Source organism: Apteryx rowi, unplaced genomic scaffold, assembly GCF_003343035.1.
Source record: "Apteryx rowi isolate R43461 unplaced genomic scaffold, aptRow1 scaffold_71, whole genome shotgun sequence".
In the NCBI taxonomy this organism is placed as follows: domain Eukaryota; kingdom Metazoa; phylum Chordata; class Aves; order Apterygiformes; family Apterygidae; genus Apteryx; species Apteryx rowi.
Genome location: NW_020450994.1, coordinates 1874704 through 1896079, shown reverse-complemented (window position 1 = coordinate 1896079; position 21376 = coordinate 1874704). Strand labels below are relative to the sequence as shown.

General features: G+C 40.1%; 1 protein-coding gene across 1 annotated transcript in view; it reads right to left on the bottom strand.

Annotated features, from left to right (window-relative positions):
* Positions 1-21376, bottom strand: part of ADAMTS12 (ADAM metallopeptidase with thrombospondin type 1 motif 12) — a 162633-nt gene that overhangs the window by 90543 nt on the left and 50714 nt on the right. Inside the window, exon 3 of the mRNA XM_026087174.1 lies at positions 10289-10463. Coding sequence (XP_025942959.1) covers positions 10289-10463 — 175 coding nt within the window. The remainder of the gene's footprint in view (positions 1-10288; positions 10464-21376) is intronic.

Here is a 21376-nt window from a genome sequence, read left to right as displayed (position 1 = left end):
AATACACTACCAAGTAACTAGGTGAGAAGTAGGGTAAGTCTGGATGTGGCCCTACTTCTCCCTACAATAGGCAGAAATTACAGAAAACTCTACAAGACGATGGATAAGGAAAAATCGTGTAATCTCTCAAGCTATGCAGTGCCCCTTCTTCCCAGAGAACCATAAAGTTATCACCTATCCTGGGAAGAGTATTATCACAGAATCACAGAATGGTTGAGGTTGGAAGGGACCTCTGGAGATCATCTAGTCCAACCCCCCTGATCAAGCAGGGTCACCTAGAGCACGTAGCCATCCATGACAGCACTCCAGTCATGCGAGCTATCCCACCATGTCTCTGTAAGGAGATGATGATCTCCTTTTAACTATAAACCATCCAGAGAACTCGCTTTAATTATACAAAATGCATTCAAATTCAAGTAGATGATGGGAGCATGGAGTGAAGAACTGCAGACCAAAGCAGGGAGTGAACAAGCTGCAAGGACATTGTGTTTCATGCAAGATAAACAGGTGTCTGAGCACTGTGAGTCTTCCCCAGTTTAAGTGGGTCACAGATGACAGGAGGCTGCCAGAGGCTCATTAGGGATATGCAGATTTGGGAGAAACTAATTGTGAAAAGCACAGGTCTAGCACTTCTCAGTGTGATCTACTCTGAAATAACAAGGTAATTGTAGGTTTTTTGTTTTTGTTTTTGTTTTAATAAAGTTCAGAGAGAGTTCAGTATGACTGAGAAATCTGGCATTGCCCAAACTGAAGGCTGAACAGCTCTGCCAATAATACTCTGTTAACAGGACAAATGAACAGACAAACAGAATAGCTGAGATTGGAAGGGACCTCTAGAGATCATCTAGTCCAAACCCCCTGCTCTAGCAGGGTCAGCCAGAGCACATTGCCCAGGACCATGTCCTGGCGACTTTTGAATATCTCCAAGGGGGGAGACTCCACAACATCTCTGGACAACCTGTTCCAGGCTTCAGCCACCCTCACAGTAAAAAAGTGTTGTCTTATGTTCAGATGAAGTTTCCTGTGTTTCAATTTGTGCCCATTGCCTCCCATCCTGTCACTGGGCACCCCTGAGAAGTGTCTGCCTCTCTTCTTCACTCCCCTCATCAGGTATTTATAGACATTGATGAGCCCCCCCGAGCCTTCTCTTCTCCAGGCTAAACAGCCCCAGCTCTCTCAGCCTCTCTTTGTCTATCAGATGCTCAAGTCCCTTAATCATCCTTGTGGCCCTTTGTTGGGCTTCTTCCAGTTGGTCCATATCTCTCTTGTACTGGGGAGCTCAGCAATGGATGCGCCCAGCACTCCAGATGTGGCTGCACCAGTGCTGGGTAGAGGGGAGGGATCACCTCCCTCGACCTGCTGGCAACACTTTGCCTAATGCAGCCCAGGATACCATCAGCCTTCTTTGCTGAAGGGCACACTGCTGGGTCATGGTCAAGTTCTTGTCCACCAGGATCCCCAGGTCCTTTTCTGCAAAGCTGCTTTCCAGCTGGTTGGCCCCCAGCTTGTACTGGCGTATGGAGTTATTCCTCCCCACAGGCAGGGGAGGTGTTCTGAGCAAATTTTCAAACTCCTGTAACAAATATATCTCCCAAATGCAGATATCTGGGTTTTCTACTCCAACAGTGGAAATAAGGCTTAAAATTGTTCAGGGCTAATTTTCTTCTACAAAAGAGAAAGGAATGGCATATGACACATCATAGCTTAATTTTAAAGCATGCTATTGCTTTCCAAATAAATACTGCAGCAATTTAACATTTACATTAACAAAGCACTTGCTCAACAAATGACTTTCAATACTCAAAAAGCAAAATGGCAAGGGAAGCTGCAGGCACAAAGCAAGAGCAGAATATATTCCTGTACCACAGAACACGGTTAGAAATGCCAAACACAAGCTCAGTCTGGACCCAGATGAGACTCCTCAGTCTGGTGATCAGTTAAGCAAACAGTTTCATTGAAGACATGGGAAGAGATTGCAGTCTATCCTGTAAACTACATGAAAGCAAGCAAAGTAAGCAAGCACTGTGTAGCAAACGTTATTTCATTTCAGTGGCACAGGACTGAACAGAAGGACACTACTGAAAGTTAGTGAAGGTGATTTTCTCCCCTCATGGCTTTGACTTGCTTTATTTGGAAAACAGTCTGTCGTAAAACCTCAAAATTTGACCTGACCTTAGTCAGTCATTGAGGGAGGAAGTGTATCGTGTGTCTGATGCCTTTTGGTAGCAACAGGTGACTATTATCAAGTTATAATAGAGATCTGATGTTTCCACTTTTCTTTCCCTTACCCCCAGCACAATACATGTACTCAGAGAAGGCAGCTTGTTACAGTTAGTAGAAACTAATGAAATACCAAAGGTAGGTTCCAGAGGAAAAGGGAAGATGAGAAAACTGTCAGGGACTAGGAAACCAAGAAAATTCTGCCAGCATTGAAGCCTTCTCTGGCCACTGTTCAACATAGATTTTGGGATCCATTAGGAGGAGGTTTTCATTCTGATTCTGTACTTGTTTAACTGCAGAGGAGGAAACCCATAAAATACACTATTTTATTCCTTTCTCCTCTCTACTAGTATTTCTGTTACCTGTAACTACAGCCTAGGCACCTCCCAAGGACAACTAAGCTCCGAGAAGACATCTTAGGATAGGATGAATCCACCTTTGATAACAACCATCTTTCTCCAAGAACTATGAAAGGAGCTAGCTTGTAACACAACTAGCTTAAATTCAGTGTTTAAGTTCTAGGCTACTGAAGTTAAGGGATATCAATCTTATCCTGTGTCTTTAATCCCTGAAGTTCAAGTAATATTTTAAACATATCCATGAACTATGCTACATACAAACACAGACATATGTTCATGAAATCTAGAATCTTTTTTACTGCTTAGCAAGAAGACTTAACGTTTGTGCCTATTCACTTGTTAGAAGGCGCACTTCTAGCAACAGAATTTTTGACAGCAAAGTGAAGAGAACAGAAATCTTCTTAAATTCATGTCAGACATGTCAGAAACTCTAAACTGAAGGCCAATCTTATCTCCCTTGTACAGGATCCAGAAATTTTACAAACAGAAGACTCTTCCTTTTTCTGGGGAAGGAAAGTAAAAGACACTGGGGGGGAAAAAAAAAATCCATCTTATTTCTGATAAGCTTCTAACAAACTCCAAAGAGCAACTTTAAAAAACAACCCCTTCTTGAAACCTGAAAGAATATTAGAATCTTCCCCCTTTATCTTATAAGCTCTTTGGGAAATTTTTTCTGTTGATATTAAACAGTCAGGGGCAACTGTTTCATACACTATTAGAACAAATCAGCTATGTCGTCTCTGTTCCCAGGTACCACACCCCTGAACTGCCACRGGCACAAGCAGGCACTCACAATATCCAGTTCAGTGCAAACTATTCCAGAAATGAGAGAGACTCCGCATGCTTCTAGAGGCTGTTTGTTTTGTTGTTCCTGCTTTAAAATAGAGGTCACTGACTGAATGTATTCATTTGCTCTTTTTTCATGGCAAATTTCTTTTAAATAGATTAGAAGACCCAGTAAATAGAAAGCAGAGGGATGCCAGGATAAAGTTGCTCTATCCTCTACATTGAATTCATTTCAGATACTACAATTCAATATGTGAACTTATAATCCTGAGAAAAATAGTCCTTGTGTTTTGCAGAAACCAAGCAAATTAAGCTGAATAGTTACTGATGTGGTTAAACACAGAAGAAATAAATACTGGAAAAATGTCAGCATCATTCCTTTAAAAGATAATGTAAGTTATATAGCATGCATCAGGGTTCTGCCAGCCAGCAAGACTGCTTATATTGGCCATGATGTTCCTCCAACAAAAGACAGGCTTTCCTTTGAGAGTAAAATAGTGTCCGGAGTCTTTTTTCCTCCCCTCCTCTTCCACATAGAGGAACAAAGGACTTCACTGTCAAAAGCCAAGACCAACAGTTTATGCTGTACACTTAAAGACAGAAAATTTGAAGAGACTCCTCTGGCAGTAGCAAATTAATCATCAAAAAGCAAGACCATTATTCAATAAAATCCTGCACTCAGACGTCTCCCTTTAGGAAGAACAACAGATAATTATTGTCTGAAACAGCTTAGTGGCATTCTAGTCGCCCATTAAATGAATTACACTACAAAGCCATCATTCAAAAGACTTTTAAAACAGTTTTTGCACAGATGGTGCTGCTCTGCTCCTGTAATTCCTCCCATCCCTCCACTCACTCCACACAGCACCAGGCCTCTAGAGCCAGCTGTGTCCTCCCTCCCAGGTCTCCTCCCTCCTGCCCCAGACTTATCTCATCACAGCTCCCAGGAACTGACAAATACCTTCAATATTATGGAAAAGTTTCTATTTATAAGACTTATAATACCAACACAGACAAGGAGTTGGAAGTTCATGGAAAACCATGAAAACTAACCCTAAATTCCGATATGCATGAAACCTACCTACCAACTGCTTTCAATGCCAAAATGAAGTCTAAATATATGACAACTATGTACAACCTAAAGCTCCAATGAAAAGTATAAAAGTGGACCTCTATTTTAATACCCTAAATCTATTCTCTGTCGCCTTAGTTATGTTACTGCCTATTGCAGCAATCACCAAGTGACAGTCTGAATAAAACCCAAATATCCTACTTCCGAACTGCAGCAACTCGACCACCTAATCAGTTAAAGTGCTGTAATCTTGTATTACTGCCGAGTCAGGAAGAGTTCCATTGTATCACACCATTTTCATCCACAGACTTCACAAAGCTTCTCTATTTTACAGTTCATAAACATACCATTATCTTCTGGCAGACTGCATTGAAACAAAACACACAAAAAAACAGGAGGATGTATTTTTTTTAATCCTGTAAAAGGGAGGACAATGTCTCATCTATTACATGATATTTTGGACTGCTGGAAAGTTTTAAAGATAACCTATTTGAAGAAACAAAACAAGCCCTCAAACCCTCTGTTTTCCTCTCCTACAAGCACAAATGAGTAAAACWGTTGCAATTTGTAAAGGTCAGGGCCACTCTTCATTTGTCATTTTTGCCACTTCTCACACAGATTTCCAATTATATTGTAAGCTAGCAGCTTGCCATGTACAATATCATAATGGTATTTTCAAGATTAGCACTCAATTTTGCATGCAGCTAACGAGTGAGTCATCTGGCAATTGCCTAAGCAGCAGTGGAAGTGTACAGCACATACCCAAGTTCTAATTTATATCATTTATCACATCCTTGATTTCTAGCAGCATAATGATTTTTCTCCAAAAATATAAATCTGTTGAGGATACCACAAATCATAAACAAATTAATATAATCATTGCAAGACCACGGGAATGTAATTGATGCCAATGTATTACTGTAGGTAGATCAGAGACAAGGAAACCTTTGAATCCACCTTCTCTCTACATACATTATGCAAGTATTACAGACTTTTGCTCTGCAGGAACTATCTATATCACAGAATACAGAAAGCTTAGGAGATACCACAATCATGCTGCGAACATGAACACATTTTAAAAATTGTCCAGCGCTAAATACTTTGGAAATGCAGATGATTGTATGCAACTGCCTGAAATGTTGATTCTGAAACAGACCCTTTTGTCCTGAGTTTCTACCACACACAGGGGACCAAAGAGCACCCCGTTCTGGGGTCTGTGGACAGAAAACAGCTGTTGTAGGTAAAAAGCCTTAAAAGCAAAGAGGCCACTAACCAGAAGAATAAACTAAGAGGACCAAAAGACCATGCATGGCAATTTAGAGGAGGGTGGGTTCTGTAAGAAAAGAGAAGAGGAAGGAATGACAGCCATGAAAGAAGAGACAGATGCGACTGCAAGAATAACTAGATACAGAAGTTACATAAGCTTCATCTTAAACCGATCACTTAGTACCAGAATTGCATTAGAGGCAAACAGGACAGGCGGACCAGGTAAAAGGCAGATAGGCAAAACACACAGAACAAAAAGCTATAGTCCTGTACTGTGTCAACACACCTCATGCACTGGATGGCAGAAAGCATAGTGATAACAAAAACTGCCAGATGTGACAGTTCATGCGTTACAACCTGGAATTATAAGAAACAGTCACAGGCTTTGTAGCCATATAAAGAAAAGCTGAGAAAGAGGACCATGATGTAGGGTGGAGGGGTTGAGACAGCCAATTTGGGGTTGAAACCCAGCTGAATATTTCACTGCCATTTTCAGTAAGGAAAATGATGCTGAAGGGAGACGAACCAAAAGATGGCTGCAGAACACAAGAAGGTCAACGTGCCATACTCAGATGTCTCACTAACCTCAAACCAGGATGCCAAAAGAACTGGTACACAAAATCACAAGGCTCAGAGCAAGAATTTTTAAAAATCAGATTTTTCTGAATGACCTTATGCTTTGATGTGCCCTTTCAAAATGATATTTAATGACCTGCAGTTAAACCCAAACAGGAAGAAATATTTTCATTCTTGATGAAAACCCTGATTTTTCATTTCAGCCAGTAAGATGAAACTTTATTCATCAAATTCACACATAGCGCTCAGCTCCCTTCTCACATAGCACATACTTCCCTTTCAGAAGGGTTGCTCTTGCAGGTGCCCAACGCTTCTTCAGACCTCAAGCTGAAGATCTTAAGCTAGAAATCCAGAAAGAGTGGCAAAATCAATTAGTAGGCGCTGGAAGAAGCTTGGTTTGAATAACTTGACCAGCCTAACCACCATGTGCCTGAAGCAATGATAAAAGACAGCTATTCAAGTGATTATCTAAAGGTCTTAGCAACAAGATCTTCCTTAGTCCTCTTCCACATTTCTCCTTTGCTCACTGATCTCCTCAGCAAAGAGGAGAGGTCTATGAACATGTTATTCACTGCACAATTCCAGAACATCCTGGGAACCAAAGGAGGCAAAGGTCCTGTGGAAAATGAGTATGCAATCATTTAGTTTAAAACCATATTATATTGTATTCACAAAAAAAGGGCCAGGTTAAGGTTATGTGATATTTCTTAGTTCTGTTAGCTTTATACAGTCTTCTAGCGATTGCACAATAGTGTGCGACTTCCTAAGGCCTTGAAAAAGCAAAGCAAAAAATGGCTATCAAAGACATCATGTTAACATACTCGCAAATGAGGAGTAGGGTTGGAACCTGGAAAGCCACCACCCAGCTTTTTGCTGGAAGCAACAAAAGATTAGGGAATGTTTGGGGTGGGTCTGTTCTGATTAAATAGGGGTCTCTATAGTTGATTAAGGCTTCTGTAAAGTCACCAGAGATCTGGTCAATATAGTTAATGGAGTTTAGGGAAAGATTCATCCAATTCAAAACAGACAACTGATTTCATTAGATGAATTGAATCCTAAACTCCAAGGCCATATTGGACAGCTGACTTAGATACAGATCTCCACACGGCAGACAATTCCGTTTAATTGAGATGAGTCCTGCCCTTGGTTGTCTATTCAGGCTCTGGAAGAGAATGTGTGAGCATATTTCTCACTCTGCAGTCCATGGACATCTAAGCTATCAGGAGATACTCTATGAATTGAAAGATTTTTTTTTTCTTTTAAAACATGTACAAACCTATTTCCAAATCATCACTACATTTTAACTCAAGTAAAAGAAGTGTTTCCTTGTCATAATTCTTAGAAATGGCTCAATTGTCTTGGCTTAAGTGTAAAAAACAAACAGAATCAGAGCTCAGACAAAAAAAGCAGACGCTCCATATGATAAATCTCAGCCCACAATGTTAAAATATTTGATTCCGAAAACCAGGTCTTACAAGAGATACAGCAGTCAATTCTTCAGCAATTACTCCCCAACCCAATGAAAGCAAGCTGGGACTTGGGAATACATAAGAATGACCATGATATTAAAAGCTATAAAATAGAATTTGTTTCTACAATTAAATGCAAAGTTCAAATTAAATTAATTTTGCTTTAAAGTGATCCCAAAAGGCATTAATCTGGGCCATCTGCGATATCGTGTGAGCATATCAGATTTCTGACATCAAACTTAACAGTGTGAAGTGCTTACAGTTTTCAAAAGAGAGAAGAGTCAACTTACCACCTTTAAAACCAATTTATGCACCAAAGGTCCCCCACAGCCTGTGTGGCAATGATATTTAGTACAGAACACAATAATTAACTCGCTTTCCTTTTTTGTTCCATATTCCACCTTTAAGAAGAGCAACTGCTCTTTTAACAATGCATAATACAAACAGCAAATGATGCTGACTTATTTCTTACCTTTTGTACACTTGTTGAAGAGTCGGCTACAATAGAAGTGAAGTAACAAAAAAACCAAGAGTTAAGGCCATTATAGAAACCAAGGACTGTTACATCCTGTCACACAAAGGGCAAGAACGTCATGAAGGAAATGCTTTCTTTCCCCCACGCACTTTTTCATACTTATTACTTTTGTGAAAGTCAAGAAGATTACTGCTTGACTGAAAGCAGACATTACCTGTAAAGTCTGATCAAGTCAATTAAACATAGAAACATAAATGATTATGTATTACATTCTTAATTCATAAGATACTTTCTTGTAAGCCTGGAGTATCATGAACATATTTTTGCTAGTAGTAGTTTTGTCACATGAGAATGAATAACATCAGACAGAGCTTAAATTCAAAAGCCTAGTACAGCAAACTTAGCTAGTCAAAGTGATGAAAACTTAGGGAAGTTATGCTCAACTTTTTCTGACATCCAGGTACAGCCAGTCTGTTTCTGTCTTATTCTGCAGTAATCTGAAGGAATATACCAGGGTGACTCAAACTACCCAAAGTGATCACACAGCCTGATCCCTTGTATCTTCTATCTCCTCTCTGTACTTAAAATTATTGCTTACAGATATTATTCATGCAAAAAGAAACCTGGGAGACAGTAGGCAAGAACATTTTCTCATTCATCACAGGCAAATCCAGACTGATTCCTCTCATTTATCCCAGCAGTCATCAGAGAAAAATAAAATAAAATAAAATAAAATAAATCAGAGAGCTATTTTAGATTTAAGTTGAAACAGGCGCCAATGTTAGATGCTGATGGCTTGTCAATTTTAGGCTTCGTTGTCAAGCAAGTAGACATATTTTGTAGCTGATAAAAGATAACAAAGAACATTCATATTCATTCTTACAGCATCCCTTATCATGGCCTAGCCAACATCGCTACAGATTTAATAGCTCCCCCCTAACCACCAGCCTTCTAGTTTCCCCCAACTATCAGTTCACGCTGCTTTTTGCCAGCAAGCAGTAAGTGCAATCCAGGCCTTTGACTAGAATGTGGTGGGGGCTGAGCTGTTGTTTGCTTCTTTTACTCATCAGTTAGCATTACGCAGCAGTAAAAATTCAGCAGCAGTCATGACTGAGCATTAAAATTTCCTATATAGCCTTTTTTTACCCCTGGAAAAGAACCAACTTACTTTAACCATTAACTTGTGAAACAGACGCACAGACACACATCCCTTAATATTCTGCAGCTCCTTTTGTATGTAACTTGGGATTCATCTCTTATGTTATTTATTCATTTTCCCTACCAATACAGTACCTTTACTAATGTTTTGTGCAGACTCAGTTTGAAGGCTGAGGTATCAGAGAATCAAAACAATATTTCTAAGTTTTTGTTATGAAATCAAATACATGATTTAACTAATGAATTAAAGGAATACATTTTGTAATCAGGAGATGCTAACTACCCTCCAGACRTGTTCCTCATTCCAGGTCTAATAGTTTTTTTTTTCTCAAATGACATTGGTGCAATAACACTCAACATTATGTAAGTCATTTTTACCTATGCTTCTACAAAAAAACACTTTGCTATTTATGCCTTTGATACGACAGTGTACCCCACTTTCAGAACAACCAGCTGAAAGTCTTCAAATATTCTGGTAACAATCACAGAGAACGTTGAAATCCTAAAATTAAACCACAGATTAGAGGTGGGCAATTTTATGTTGAGGAGGGCATTTGTATGGAGTGAGACTACTTTGTTAAAAATAATAATGACTGCAGTTCTTGTCATCCTGGAACTATTCAAGTCAAATTCCCTGAATAGTTTTGGTTGGAGAAAAAAGTGAGTAGAAAGGATCAGGGGTGTCAAGACCATGAAAGACCATATTCCAGCAGTGATAAGGGAGACTTGGGTTCACATTCTCAGAAAGAAACACAGAGGTGTTTTGACTGAGATACTCCTGTTTTCTATACTATTTCCAGAATTTAAACAAGCCTGGCAGAAGGAAAGGCATAGACATATAAATAAAATAAAAGCTGCTTGAAAAGATGCAGAAAGCGAATAGCCAGAAATTCAGAAATATTTATACCATTTAATCCACATGCTTGTTCTTTCTCCACAGGGATCGCCCGTCTTCTCCTTAAAGCATTTTGAAGGATATCCGCCCCATAGATAACATGGGGATGAGGTGCTCCCTCTTTCTGTGGATGCTTTTTAATGGGCTCAATGAAGTAATCCCCATGGGGCAAATGGAAATATCCAGTCTGAAAATAAGCATAAAATAGTTAATCTCTATTGTCCAGTACTGGAAGTCAAAAAGAACATAGACTCTGTTCACATCACTATCTCTGAGCTTTTCTCTTAAGGCAGCCATTACACTGCAGCATCAAAATATGAAAACAACAGGTTTTCAGCATTTATTTTGCTGCATACATAAAGGTTGCTTTGTACCTCACAAAGGCATAACAGGCTAAAGGGGAATGTAAAAAATATCTTTTCTCTAATAACTTGGAATCCAGTTTATTGAGGCAAAGGTTCCATATTTGTACAAAGCTGCTGAAAGGTCAAAAGTTAATTAGTCACACACGATGCACTAGAAAGAGTTGCGTCTTGTTCTTCTGGCTTTTTGTATCTCTTCCCCAGAGAACAAACCCTGAATAGAAGCTATTTCATAAATGGAAAGTATAATTCTGCTCCTAGCTGAAACTCCATGGTCAGATTATACAACACTTCAGACTCGATGAGCTGTGTGGTCCACTCGCGTCTCAAGAGTGCAAAAACCTTCTGGCCCCAGGCTTTCAGTGGAACAAGCAAGCAGCTGTTCACACATTTTAACAAGCTCTTGTGATCATAAAATAGACCTGCATAGCAAAGGCTGTAAACTTCTCATGCTACAAGTTCTGTACCAAACTCCTGACTTTGACTGAGCAAGAGGGCCTTTGATATCCATCTGGACTACACAGGATTCATTCACATCTCCCTCCCCTGTGACCTAAGGGATGGATTTGACAGCTGGACATGGTCTCAGTCCCTTGTGTCCTTGTTAGCATTTTTTGCAGGGATTACTAACTTTGCAAGAGCATTGTATAGCCCTTCCACTTTGGCATACATTATATATACAGAGCAGTGCTAAATCTAAAACAAAGGCTCTACTAACAACACAGTCCTGCCTGACCCACACAGGGCACCTGATGGGAGATTAGGCATCTCCCTCTTGTGGCTTTTTTTCCCCTCTTCAGCTTCTCTCATCAGTACAACCTTCTTAACTTGCTCTGGGGCAGGAAAATAGAACAGAGACACTGCTTCTGCAGMTGTTGTATTCACAGAATGGCGGAGGTTGGAAGGGACCTCTGGAGATCATCTAGTCCAACCCCCCTGCTCAAGCAGGGTCACCTAGAGCACATTGCACAGGATCGCATCCAGGCGGATTTTGAATATCTCCAGAGAAGGAGACTGCACAACCTCTCTGGGCAACCTGTTCCAGTGCTCTGTCACCCTCACAGTGAAGAAGTTTTTTCCTCATTCAGACTCACAAGGATAGAAACAAGAACCCCCCTTTGAAAATCCACAAGTCTTACAGTTTCCCTGGATAGCCGGGAAAGCCGGTACATGAGTGAGGGGAATTGGGAGATCATGGGAATGGAGGAAAAGCAATTCTTAAAGAATAAGCAACAATGGGCTATGCATTAGCAGCCCACAGGTAGCTCAGTGAGAACTCCACATAACCTGCTTGAAAGTCCCTCCCAACAGATATCTTTTACCTCCACTCTGATTGCCACCAGCACAATATGTCCCACACCAAATTTGTCCAAACATGAAACTTTGACTGCCTTTTCACAGAATCTCTATCAGTTCCTAAAAGTAGAAACTCTTTCCTGCCAGGTTTCCTTTGCAAGTGAAAATTTGAAAGTCAGAGGTTGTCTTTGGTTTGAAGCCTTGGTTAAACCCATGCTGTTTCACAGGTTCAGGACTCAGTCACAAAGGTTTGCTGTTCCTGTTGGTCTGTTTTCTTTTTCTTTTTTTTCCCCCCCTTTTTCTCGCTGTCTCTCTTTTTTTTTTAATAAAAAAAAAAAGGAATCAAGCCTTCTAATTCTTAAACATGAAACCAAAAAAATTCAGGTTGCTTTTTAAATTATAAATCAAGGCTACTTGAGTCTGAGGTGCACTACAAAAGCAACAAATCCCATGTTCAGAATGGATAAAGATGTCAAGCAAGCACGAATCTATAGAGTAAGAAAGTTCAGTAGATGTGGCTTTCCTGCTGCTCAAGGAATCAAAGTATCGGTACAAATCCTTGCCCAGTTCTTCTCATTCCACAGGAACTCAATCCTTCTTTGATACTCTGAAAGTCTGGGTCACTTTGACCTACTTTTTCTGTTGTGTTTTTAACTCAGAATCAGCAGGAACTAGCTATTTTCACTGCAGACCCCAACTTTGTAAGGCAGGTTGATTAGTCACTGGGTTATTGTGTCAAAGTTGCATCTGTAAAAGAAAAGCAATCATATAAAAATGGTTTATATAAGTAGCGACCTCATTTCCAAAACTTCTCCCTATCAACGCTTGCAGGTAAAAATTCAGCTCTCTATCCACACTTTACAAGGCAAGATAAACAGACATTTATCATATTCCACATTGTGCACACATACAAAAAAACAGCAATAAAGGTTGTCCAATAAGCCACCAAACAGTTAATACAGAACATGACCTCAGACATCTCCATTAATTTTTTTTTTTAAACATTATTGTTTTTCAGTATAGAACATCTGTTTTCTCAGTCTTACGGCTTTTTTGCCATAGCAACTCTGTCCCAAGTCATCTCTGTTCCAATATACCCACAACACCCCAAACCACCTGGGACTCTGTGGACATCATTTGTTAAGTTCAGCAGTATGACCTTACTACCCCATCCATGTGAGGTAGAAATCCTACCAGCCTTCCTCTAGATCAGGGATGAACCTAGGCGTGTTCCTCCTGTCCTCTGCCATAATTGTTCACCTACACTAGCGCTTATACTGTTCTTATCAGTGTCATCACAGCACTTTCCAGGAGTACATATGGTTCCGCGACTCACTTCTATCACATGCTCTTTGTTCCTTCTGTGGGTGGATAACTGAACATGCGAAGCAGCGACGCAGTCAGCAGCACTGTGCTTCTTTGTGCTGTAATTACTACCTTCCTACTTGTCCCCTCTTTGTTATGTGAGGCAAGGTCCAAAAGACACCTCCTGTACTTTTTGGAGGAAAAGGGAAAGCTTGTGATACTCCTTAATTCCTAGAAGTGGCCATGTCTGTGTGTCAGATCTTTCCCAAAGAAAGCCACCTCAGACATGAATAACTTTCACATGGTAACTTTGTTCTTTAAAAGACACTGCTGATAACAGCCGGAACTTTTGTATTTGTTGGCTACAGATTACTGAAATTTAGGAAGGTAAAGACTGATGATGAACTCAATGTCCATAGGAAAGTCTCTTTAGATGCATGAAGGAGAAGTCTGAGGGTCCATCTGCTCAAGGAGACACTCTAGACTTTGCAGAGTGTCATCAGCTCACAAGCTGACTTGTCACAATTGCAATTTCTTGCACAGCTCCTGACACCGTGCAACTAGCAGAAAACCTCTACTATTGAAAAACATTTACACTCCTAGAGTGGCAAAACTAAGCTAGAGATAGAACTGCTACCAGCTCAGAATAAACCAGAAAGAACCCGAAGTACCTTTTTAGGTGTCACACAGCTCTTCATGGTTGGCTTGGCAATACTGTTGGGCACAGCCACACAGTCGTTTCAGGCGTGCTCAGCAGCAAGCACCATAAGCCAAAGCAAATTTAGAGAGGCTCTCTCCCTTTCCAGCATTCACTGATGCTAAGCACCCCTTAAATATACTTTCAAATACTTCTCTCTTTGCATCAACTCCATGCCATTGTGAAAGCACACTCAAATTATCAGAAACAGAACTGCAGTTCAACAACAGATTGCACTGGAATATATCATACTACCTTCTACATATAATAATGTTGTTGCCATAACTGTACGTCCTTGCTTAATATCAGTTCAATAGGATGATGGGAAAATGGACCAGCCATTTGGAACCAAACCTGAGGTCACCGTAGGGTTATGATCCAACTAAATCCCTAAAAATCCCTCAATCCTTTGTTTTCCTACTGACAGCACAATATTCCACCCCCTCCCCCCCCCCAAAAAAAGAAAAAATACAGCACAAGCCTTACTGTGGTCACAGATTCCACCCACCAGTATATCTACAAAAAAAGATTTAACCCTCTCTCATCCCCCAGAAAGAGACCTGAAACCATGTAAAAGCAACCATGCCTTGCACCCTACACATCTATCTTACTTAAAACTTGTGCCCAATGCAGAGTTCTGACATGTCCTTTAGTTCAGTGTGGACATGATAAAGCAGCTAGGACTCATGCCCTCATCAGGACTTCCTACCACGCTAGATTCACATGAAAGTGGTCCAGAAGCCAAACCTTAAACCATTTCACTGAGCTCCAACATGGGCTGTTGAAATTTTGTTCTCAGAAGTTTTCTGTAATTCTGCTCACATTCTGCCTTATCTCCAGTCTTACCTTTACTGGCATCTATTTTTTCATTGCCTATCTGCTTAGAATAAAATTTAAAAACACAAAGGTTACCTGCTACTAAAACCTCTCTGTAAACAGATCAAAAAGTCTTGAAGGATGAATCAGCTTGTCTTTCATTTTCATTAGCCAGACACATCACTCTGGTAAGAATACCCAAGCAGCTTGGAGCACGCTGACCCCATGCATTCTGAGAGCTACTGGAGATGCAACATGATATCCAGGATCCATGCACTGCCAGTGATCTCTAAAGATGCACAACAAGTAACTACAATAACTGGTAGGAAAGAAGGTAGCATTTTATATCCATTCACTTAAAATGTCTTAAGTCCAAATAGCTTGAGGTGGCTTAAGAAAGCTGTAGAAAATTGTTTCCCTTTTTTTGCACAACACTGATTGCCTGGGCTGGTTATAACACTGCATGTCAGCTAAATTCAAAATTGTTGTTGGCTTAAAATTGCCAGCAATGTAGAAACATGGACAATAAGAAATATTATGTAGGTACGAATTTAGCATACTTCAAGACAGAAAGCAAGCTCAGGAGTGGTAAACCTTTTGGCATAGACGTATCCATTGGTATTATGCCTGTGACTGCAGGGGTAACTTAAGAGCAATACTAAAAATGTGTATTACCCCATATCTTCTAAAAAACCTGTAAAAAGTTATGACATGCTCCACTTTCATCATCTACAAATGGCTGCATTGCATGCATGAGCTTATCAGGAAAAGGAAAAGATACAATAATTAGTTCATGTGAAAGAGCATTGGATAGATCAATTCCGGAACCTGCCTCAAAACTTTCCCTTATTTCTAGTACCACGCAATTCTTAAATGCCTAAAAATGTTTGCCAGTTCCACTTTCAAGCTGCAACAAGAACAGGAGATGACACCCTCCAGGAGAAAAGCTCTTCTCACAACTGTTCCTAGAAGTGAAGGGAAGAGAAGTATGGGAAACCTTGCAAGAGAGATCACTCTTATTTCTTGCCAACAGGGCAGATTTAAAGTTTACTTATTGCAATTAACAAACGAACTTTATCCAACACTAACTCAGCTGTCACATATGAGAGTGCATCATTTTACGATTTACAAGTTGCTGGAGAAGATTTCTTCCGTCTCAAGGTCAGAAGTTCACTGCTCTGAACAATTACAAAGCAGTTCAGTCACAAGGCTTCTTAAATTGTTCTCTTTCCATAAAGGCTTTCCACAGCAAGAAATGCGTTGCCTACACCAAATAGGCATCGGTAGGTCTTCTAAAACAAGATCCTCAATCTTTGTTTTGTATATCCTGAAAGTATTTTATTCTTGACCGATTAGCTGTCATGGAGAAACAATGATTTTCATTCCTGCCCAGAATTATAAAGAACAGCAGATACAGGCTACACACTTAGTCATACATAAGAAATTTATCAATTAAATGATATATCAGCTAGAAATAGAAAGACCCCATATTTTATCAATAACGAATAGAATTATCACACCTTTAACTCTGAGAAATGTGGATGTGTTAGAAATAGCCTATTACTACAAAAAAAAAAAAAAAGAATACTTTGCATTTCAAATGCTAATCTTCCCAGGGAAATATTTTTTATGAATTTAATTTCCTGCTGTCTTAATGAGAAGCACGACACCTGTGTAAATTTATGGGCAAGCCAAATCAGGATATCACAGCGGCAAACATTGCGCTCATCAGTGCTGCTTGGGATGAAGCAACTGTAAAAGTCTGCTTCCAGCATGCAGATGTGCTTTCAACCAGCTTCCATACCACTTTCATTACTTGCTGAACTAGAACTTTGCACTTGCCCTTTGGTTCCTCATAGGCTACACACTGCGAAAGGAAATAATGAGACCAAATGGAAGAAAACATCAACAATCTCAGCATTAAATTTACTTCATAGCATTCAGAAGTGGCAAAATTCTCTTTGCTGTTTTAAGTGTTTCCTTAGATTTGCTCTTTATATTTGTTCTTTCCTGAGTTGCAAATATAACAGCAAACATTTTTCATTTAGAAGTCCATCAGATTTCAAGCTCTGTATACACATAAGATATGCATTTTTTAGGATATCCATGTTTGATGATGCCACTATTTCTGAGTGCATTCACACAGCCTCCTCATAAATGAGCCTCATTATGAAAGCCTCATCATAAATAAAAGAGCCTTATTTATGCTCATTGCAAAATCCAGATTGCAATGTTTAGTTTTTACCAGGAAAAAAAAAATGCTTGAAGCAAAGTTTCCATCATTTAAACTTCTTTATGAAAAACTACTGCATAAAATGGTAATAAAAATGGCCAGAAAATGGGGGGTTTCCTCATTGCCTACCACAGAAAATTTACCACAGAATTTTTTTCTCGTCATTTTCTTTTTTCCTTCAGAAAACCTCCTACAAATTCTGACATATTTTTGCCAGAAGTGTCTCCCAGAGAGTATTTGGAAAAGCTGTCTCATTGTTCCATAAATTTTTAGTTCAAGTGCCTCTTCCCCCATCCCCATCCCCCCCCGCAGAGGCTCCCTGGACAGACTGCACCTCCCACATGCATGGTTCTCATCATGAGGCAGTACTAAAACATTTCTGACTCAAGATTTTCAGCCAACTTTTTTGATTTTCAGCAGAAATTTTGAGTTTTCCAGCAGAGAGCAGATATTTTTCACAAAATATTTATTTGGATTAATTGAAAAGATTTTTTTTAAAAAAAATTTTTTAATCAGAAAAATAGTTTCTGGCAGAATTTTCTCAAACAATCCCACACAGGAAACTGAAGCAGAGGCTTGTGGCAAGGGAAAAGGCAGCTTGTAGCCTCAGCTAAGTTTTGCAGCGCTATCCCAGAAAGGAGGGGTTGGAATTAGTGGGAGTATGGGGCCAGAGGGTAGAGGCTCCCAAACCGCTGTGAGCAAGACTCAAACTTCCAATCTAAATCCATATTACTGATTATATTGACAATAATGCCAAAAAAAAAAGAAAGAAAAAAGAAAAAAAGAGCAGGATTTGTAGCAAAAACAGTGTGTTGCTCACCCAAACAGACTGCAATATTTCTGACAACAGGGCAGCCACAGACTCTGAAAACATGGAGAGCTTTCAGAAATGAAGTGATACAAAAATGAAAAGAAAAGATGCTGGGTTTACCCTTGAGTACTTTGCCCTGTTTGCTTATCGCAACTGTAAGGCATGCTAAGAGAATTTCAGTTGAGTAAGAGAATTTTCTTATCAAAAGGAAAAGTTTGTGCTGCAGGAAACAGATGTATTCCCACATTCTTTACCAGAGAATTTAAGCCTCAAATAATCAAAATCAAACTGGTGAAATAAATTATCTGTAAACATTACAACATTACACATGCTGAGTTTATTTTCCTTTTTCAGCCTCTGATTTAATTGCTTTCTGTGTGTTGGCTTCTTTTCCCCCCCCCAAGGATATTTCTACTTTAGTCATGATCTGATGCTATCTCAGCCAGAACCCAAGCCCAGTAACACGAGGGTCCAGGCTAAATTTTCACCAACTTCCTCGTGTTCGGCTAGAGCTGCAAAAAAACGCACCTGCCACCCGGCTGCTCAGGCGAAAGTGAGGAGATTGAAATGTTGATTATCTTTTAGATGTCAAGAAATTTGGCACGAGTCTTTTGTGCATGTCGTCCACAGAAAAGGCCAACACCCCAGCTCTCAGAGTCTTACAGAAAGCAAGGATGCTTGCAGCAGGCTTTGGTGAAGAAGGTGCTAAGGCAATGGAACACAGCCTTATGGTTTAACATTGGTTTGGTCCAAAATTAAAACAGCTTATTTTTAAGATGACAAGGTGAGTGGAGAAGGATCCTATCGCATCAAAACATTTTACGCTCTTTTGTCATGCTTGCTGGCTTGCACATTTTAGAGGCAAACCAGAAATTAGGCAGAAATATGCAGAGTGAGGCCCTGCACAACGCAGGCTCGGAAAGTTCAATCAGACCCAAAGGAGGAAAACAAACGAAAGAAAATTAGTGCAAAACCAACTTTACAGCACATTTGCAAGATGGACTTTTCTGTCAGAAAATAAGGTATCAGAGTGGGGAGAAGTGTCCAATATTCTCCAGTTCTTAGGTTCTTAACAGTCACACCTCAGTCCTGGATACGTCAGAGAGAACAGTCTTCCTGGCTGGCGACACAACCTGAGCAAAAGAGAGGTCAGCATGGGTGTCTATAGGGTCATATCTGTCAGCTAACATACAACCATTTACAAGACATGAACCACCCAGCTGAGAGACTTTGCAGAGAATCATTTCGAGCGCGCTTCAGTCCACTGTGAGAAAGTGAGGATGATGAGGAAGCACTTATCTTCACCAAGGTCCCCTCCCCTTGTTAGGCATCTCCTCCAGCATGTTCTCAACAGGAAACACGGGAGGAGACAGAAATACTTGGAGTTACAGCATCAGCTTGCTGGGGACCACACTCCACCCCATCTCTTCTTTTCACTGGATTTGAGCAGAACAAACCCCTTTCTCTTCCCACAGTTGAGCAGAGATGGGGACTTTCATTCAAGTTATCTAAGAGACATTTAAAGGAGCTAAGATAGCACCACATTAAAATTCCACCGTTTATATAAATGGGCAAGAAAAGCAGACAGCCCAAATCCTGTGTTCATCTGTTCCTTTGCAGTGCCCCAGGAACGGCTTGCCAAGGAATACTGATAGTCAAGAATGATTTTGAAAGTAGATCTCTAACCCACTGTGAGCTTTGTATTTCTTACGTTCATTTACATTACAGGAAATTCCTTGTAAAACTGGAATGTTCTTTGGGAAGTTGAGCATACTCACATAAAAGAGTAGAACTCAGAACACATAATTTTAAAAGACATCTTTGTTCACAGTTCAAGTCATGGCTTCCTCTATTATCAGTCTTTATCACCTATCCTACTACCCTCATTTGTATTGACTCTATGCTGGTTATATTTGGAAGGGTCAGTCTGTAATCTCGTTTATGCATGCCCTTGTTGATACTCTGTTGGCCACTGCTAGATTTGCATCACAGAAATATTTTGTCTTTTCTCTCATGATAGAAGCTCCCTAAATGAAAGACGACAATTATTATCTGGCTGTGAAGTTGCTTAGAATCTCATTAGTTTCTGTACAGGCTTCTGCTTTGAGACCTCCAGTATTTCATGAGGAACATGAAAAATAGGTGTTTTCACAGCTTCTACATCTCTAACAGTATCACAGAGCCCCAGTAGCTGTCACTTCATGTTGTGCAGTTCCCAGAGCTCCCATCTGCTTCCTTCCATATTCTCATCCTCTGCTTTTTGAAATATATCCTGTTTGATCTGCTTAAGCCAGAGCTGTTCTCCTTTGCTCCATCTAAATCTCAGACACACCATTAAATTCAAACAGGGAAAAAATTTATTGTCCTTTAGCAGAGATACAGTAACTGTCCATTTTTATGGTTTTAAACTACAGCAAAGATGACATTTAATAAATCTTATACAACTTTCAGCGCTGCTTAAATTGAAACAAGCCTATGTTCGCTACAGGCTATGAGCACCCAGCAGAGAGATAGCGTGGCACAGCTGACTCGTAATCCATTAACTTGATCCCAGTTTGAGCCCTTTTTCTATTTGCCATTGTGATTTCCACACTACAGCTGAGAGAGGGACTCCCAAGGGCTCTCTGAAGCCCAGAGCACTCCTGGGATCTGGGACACCTTTCGTCAGCACTTCCCTTGTTGTTCGATTACTGACAAGTCCACTCTGTCTTTGGAGAGGGCAATGTTGCAGCCCTTGAGGCTGCCTCGTCTGCCCAAAGTCAGCAAGGCGACATCCCCACCAGGACAGGTTGAGTGGGCAACAGCTTGCTTGTGCCCCGACCTGTTCACACAGCAAGTTAGATCATCCTCAAGTGTAAGCCACCTGCAGAAGTCACTCCCTGGAAATATCAGCTAGGTCACCCTGGAGCACTCCATCAGGCAAGGAATATGAAAAAATAGCTGATACAGCCTCGAGCTCTACTTCAGGGTGAATCTAATAGCAGTTTAAATTCAAATTAAAAACCCAATCAGCTTTGCTCCCCAGCCTGCAGGACCCATGCTGGCCAATAAAAAAGAAAAAAAAATTGTGTTACTAAAGTGTTTCACTCTTCTTCCTACTCCCTCCTCTTCCCCTCTATTGCAAACCACTTGTGTACTGGAATATTGAGAAGTTTTAATGGCAGCTTGTGCTACAAAAAAATATGAGCTTTTTCTCCAGGTGCAGGCACCTTACTTTGACTATAGTCACAAGAAGTTGAGATTCTTGCAAGTTTTGCCTTCATTTGGGATCCAAAAACAACTTGGCAGGTGTCACTGTTCTGAGAGAAGACAAAAAGATTGCTCAGTTCCTCCAAAAACAACTTTTAATTTGGAAGGGTGGGAAAGAGCAGCAGCTGCTTTATTCTACAAAAACACTCCTGGAACATCAAATTCATATCTTTCTAATTAAGCTTGTTCAGAAAGCACTGTATTCAGGGGGCTCATATTGTCCAAATACTTTTTTTTTCCTCATTAATCTCAGAACAGTCTCTTGTGAACATGGAAATAAGCATTTTAAGAATGGTTCGTACTTACCAGCTTTTGAAATTCCCTTTCAGAC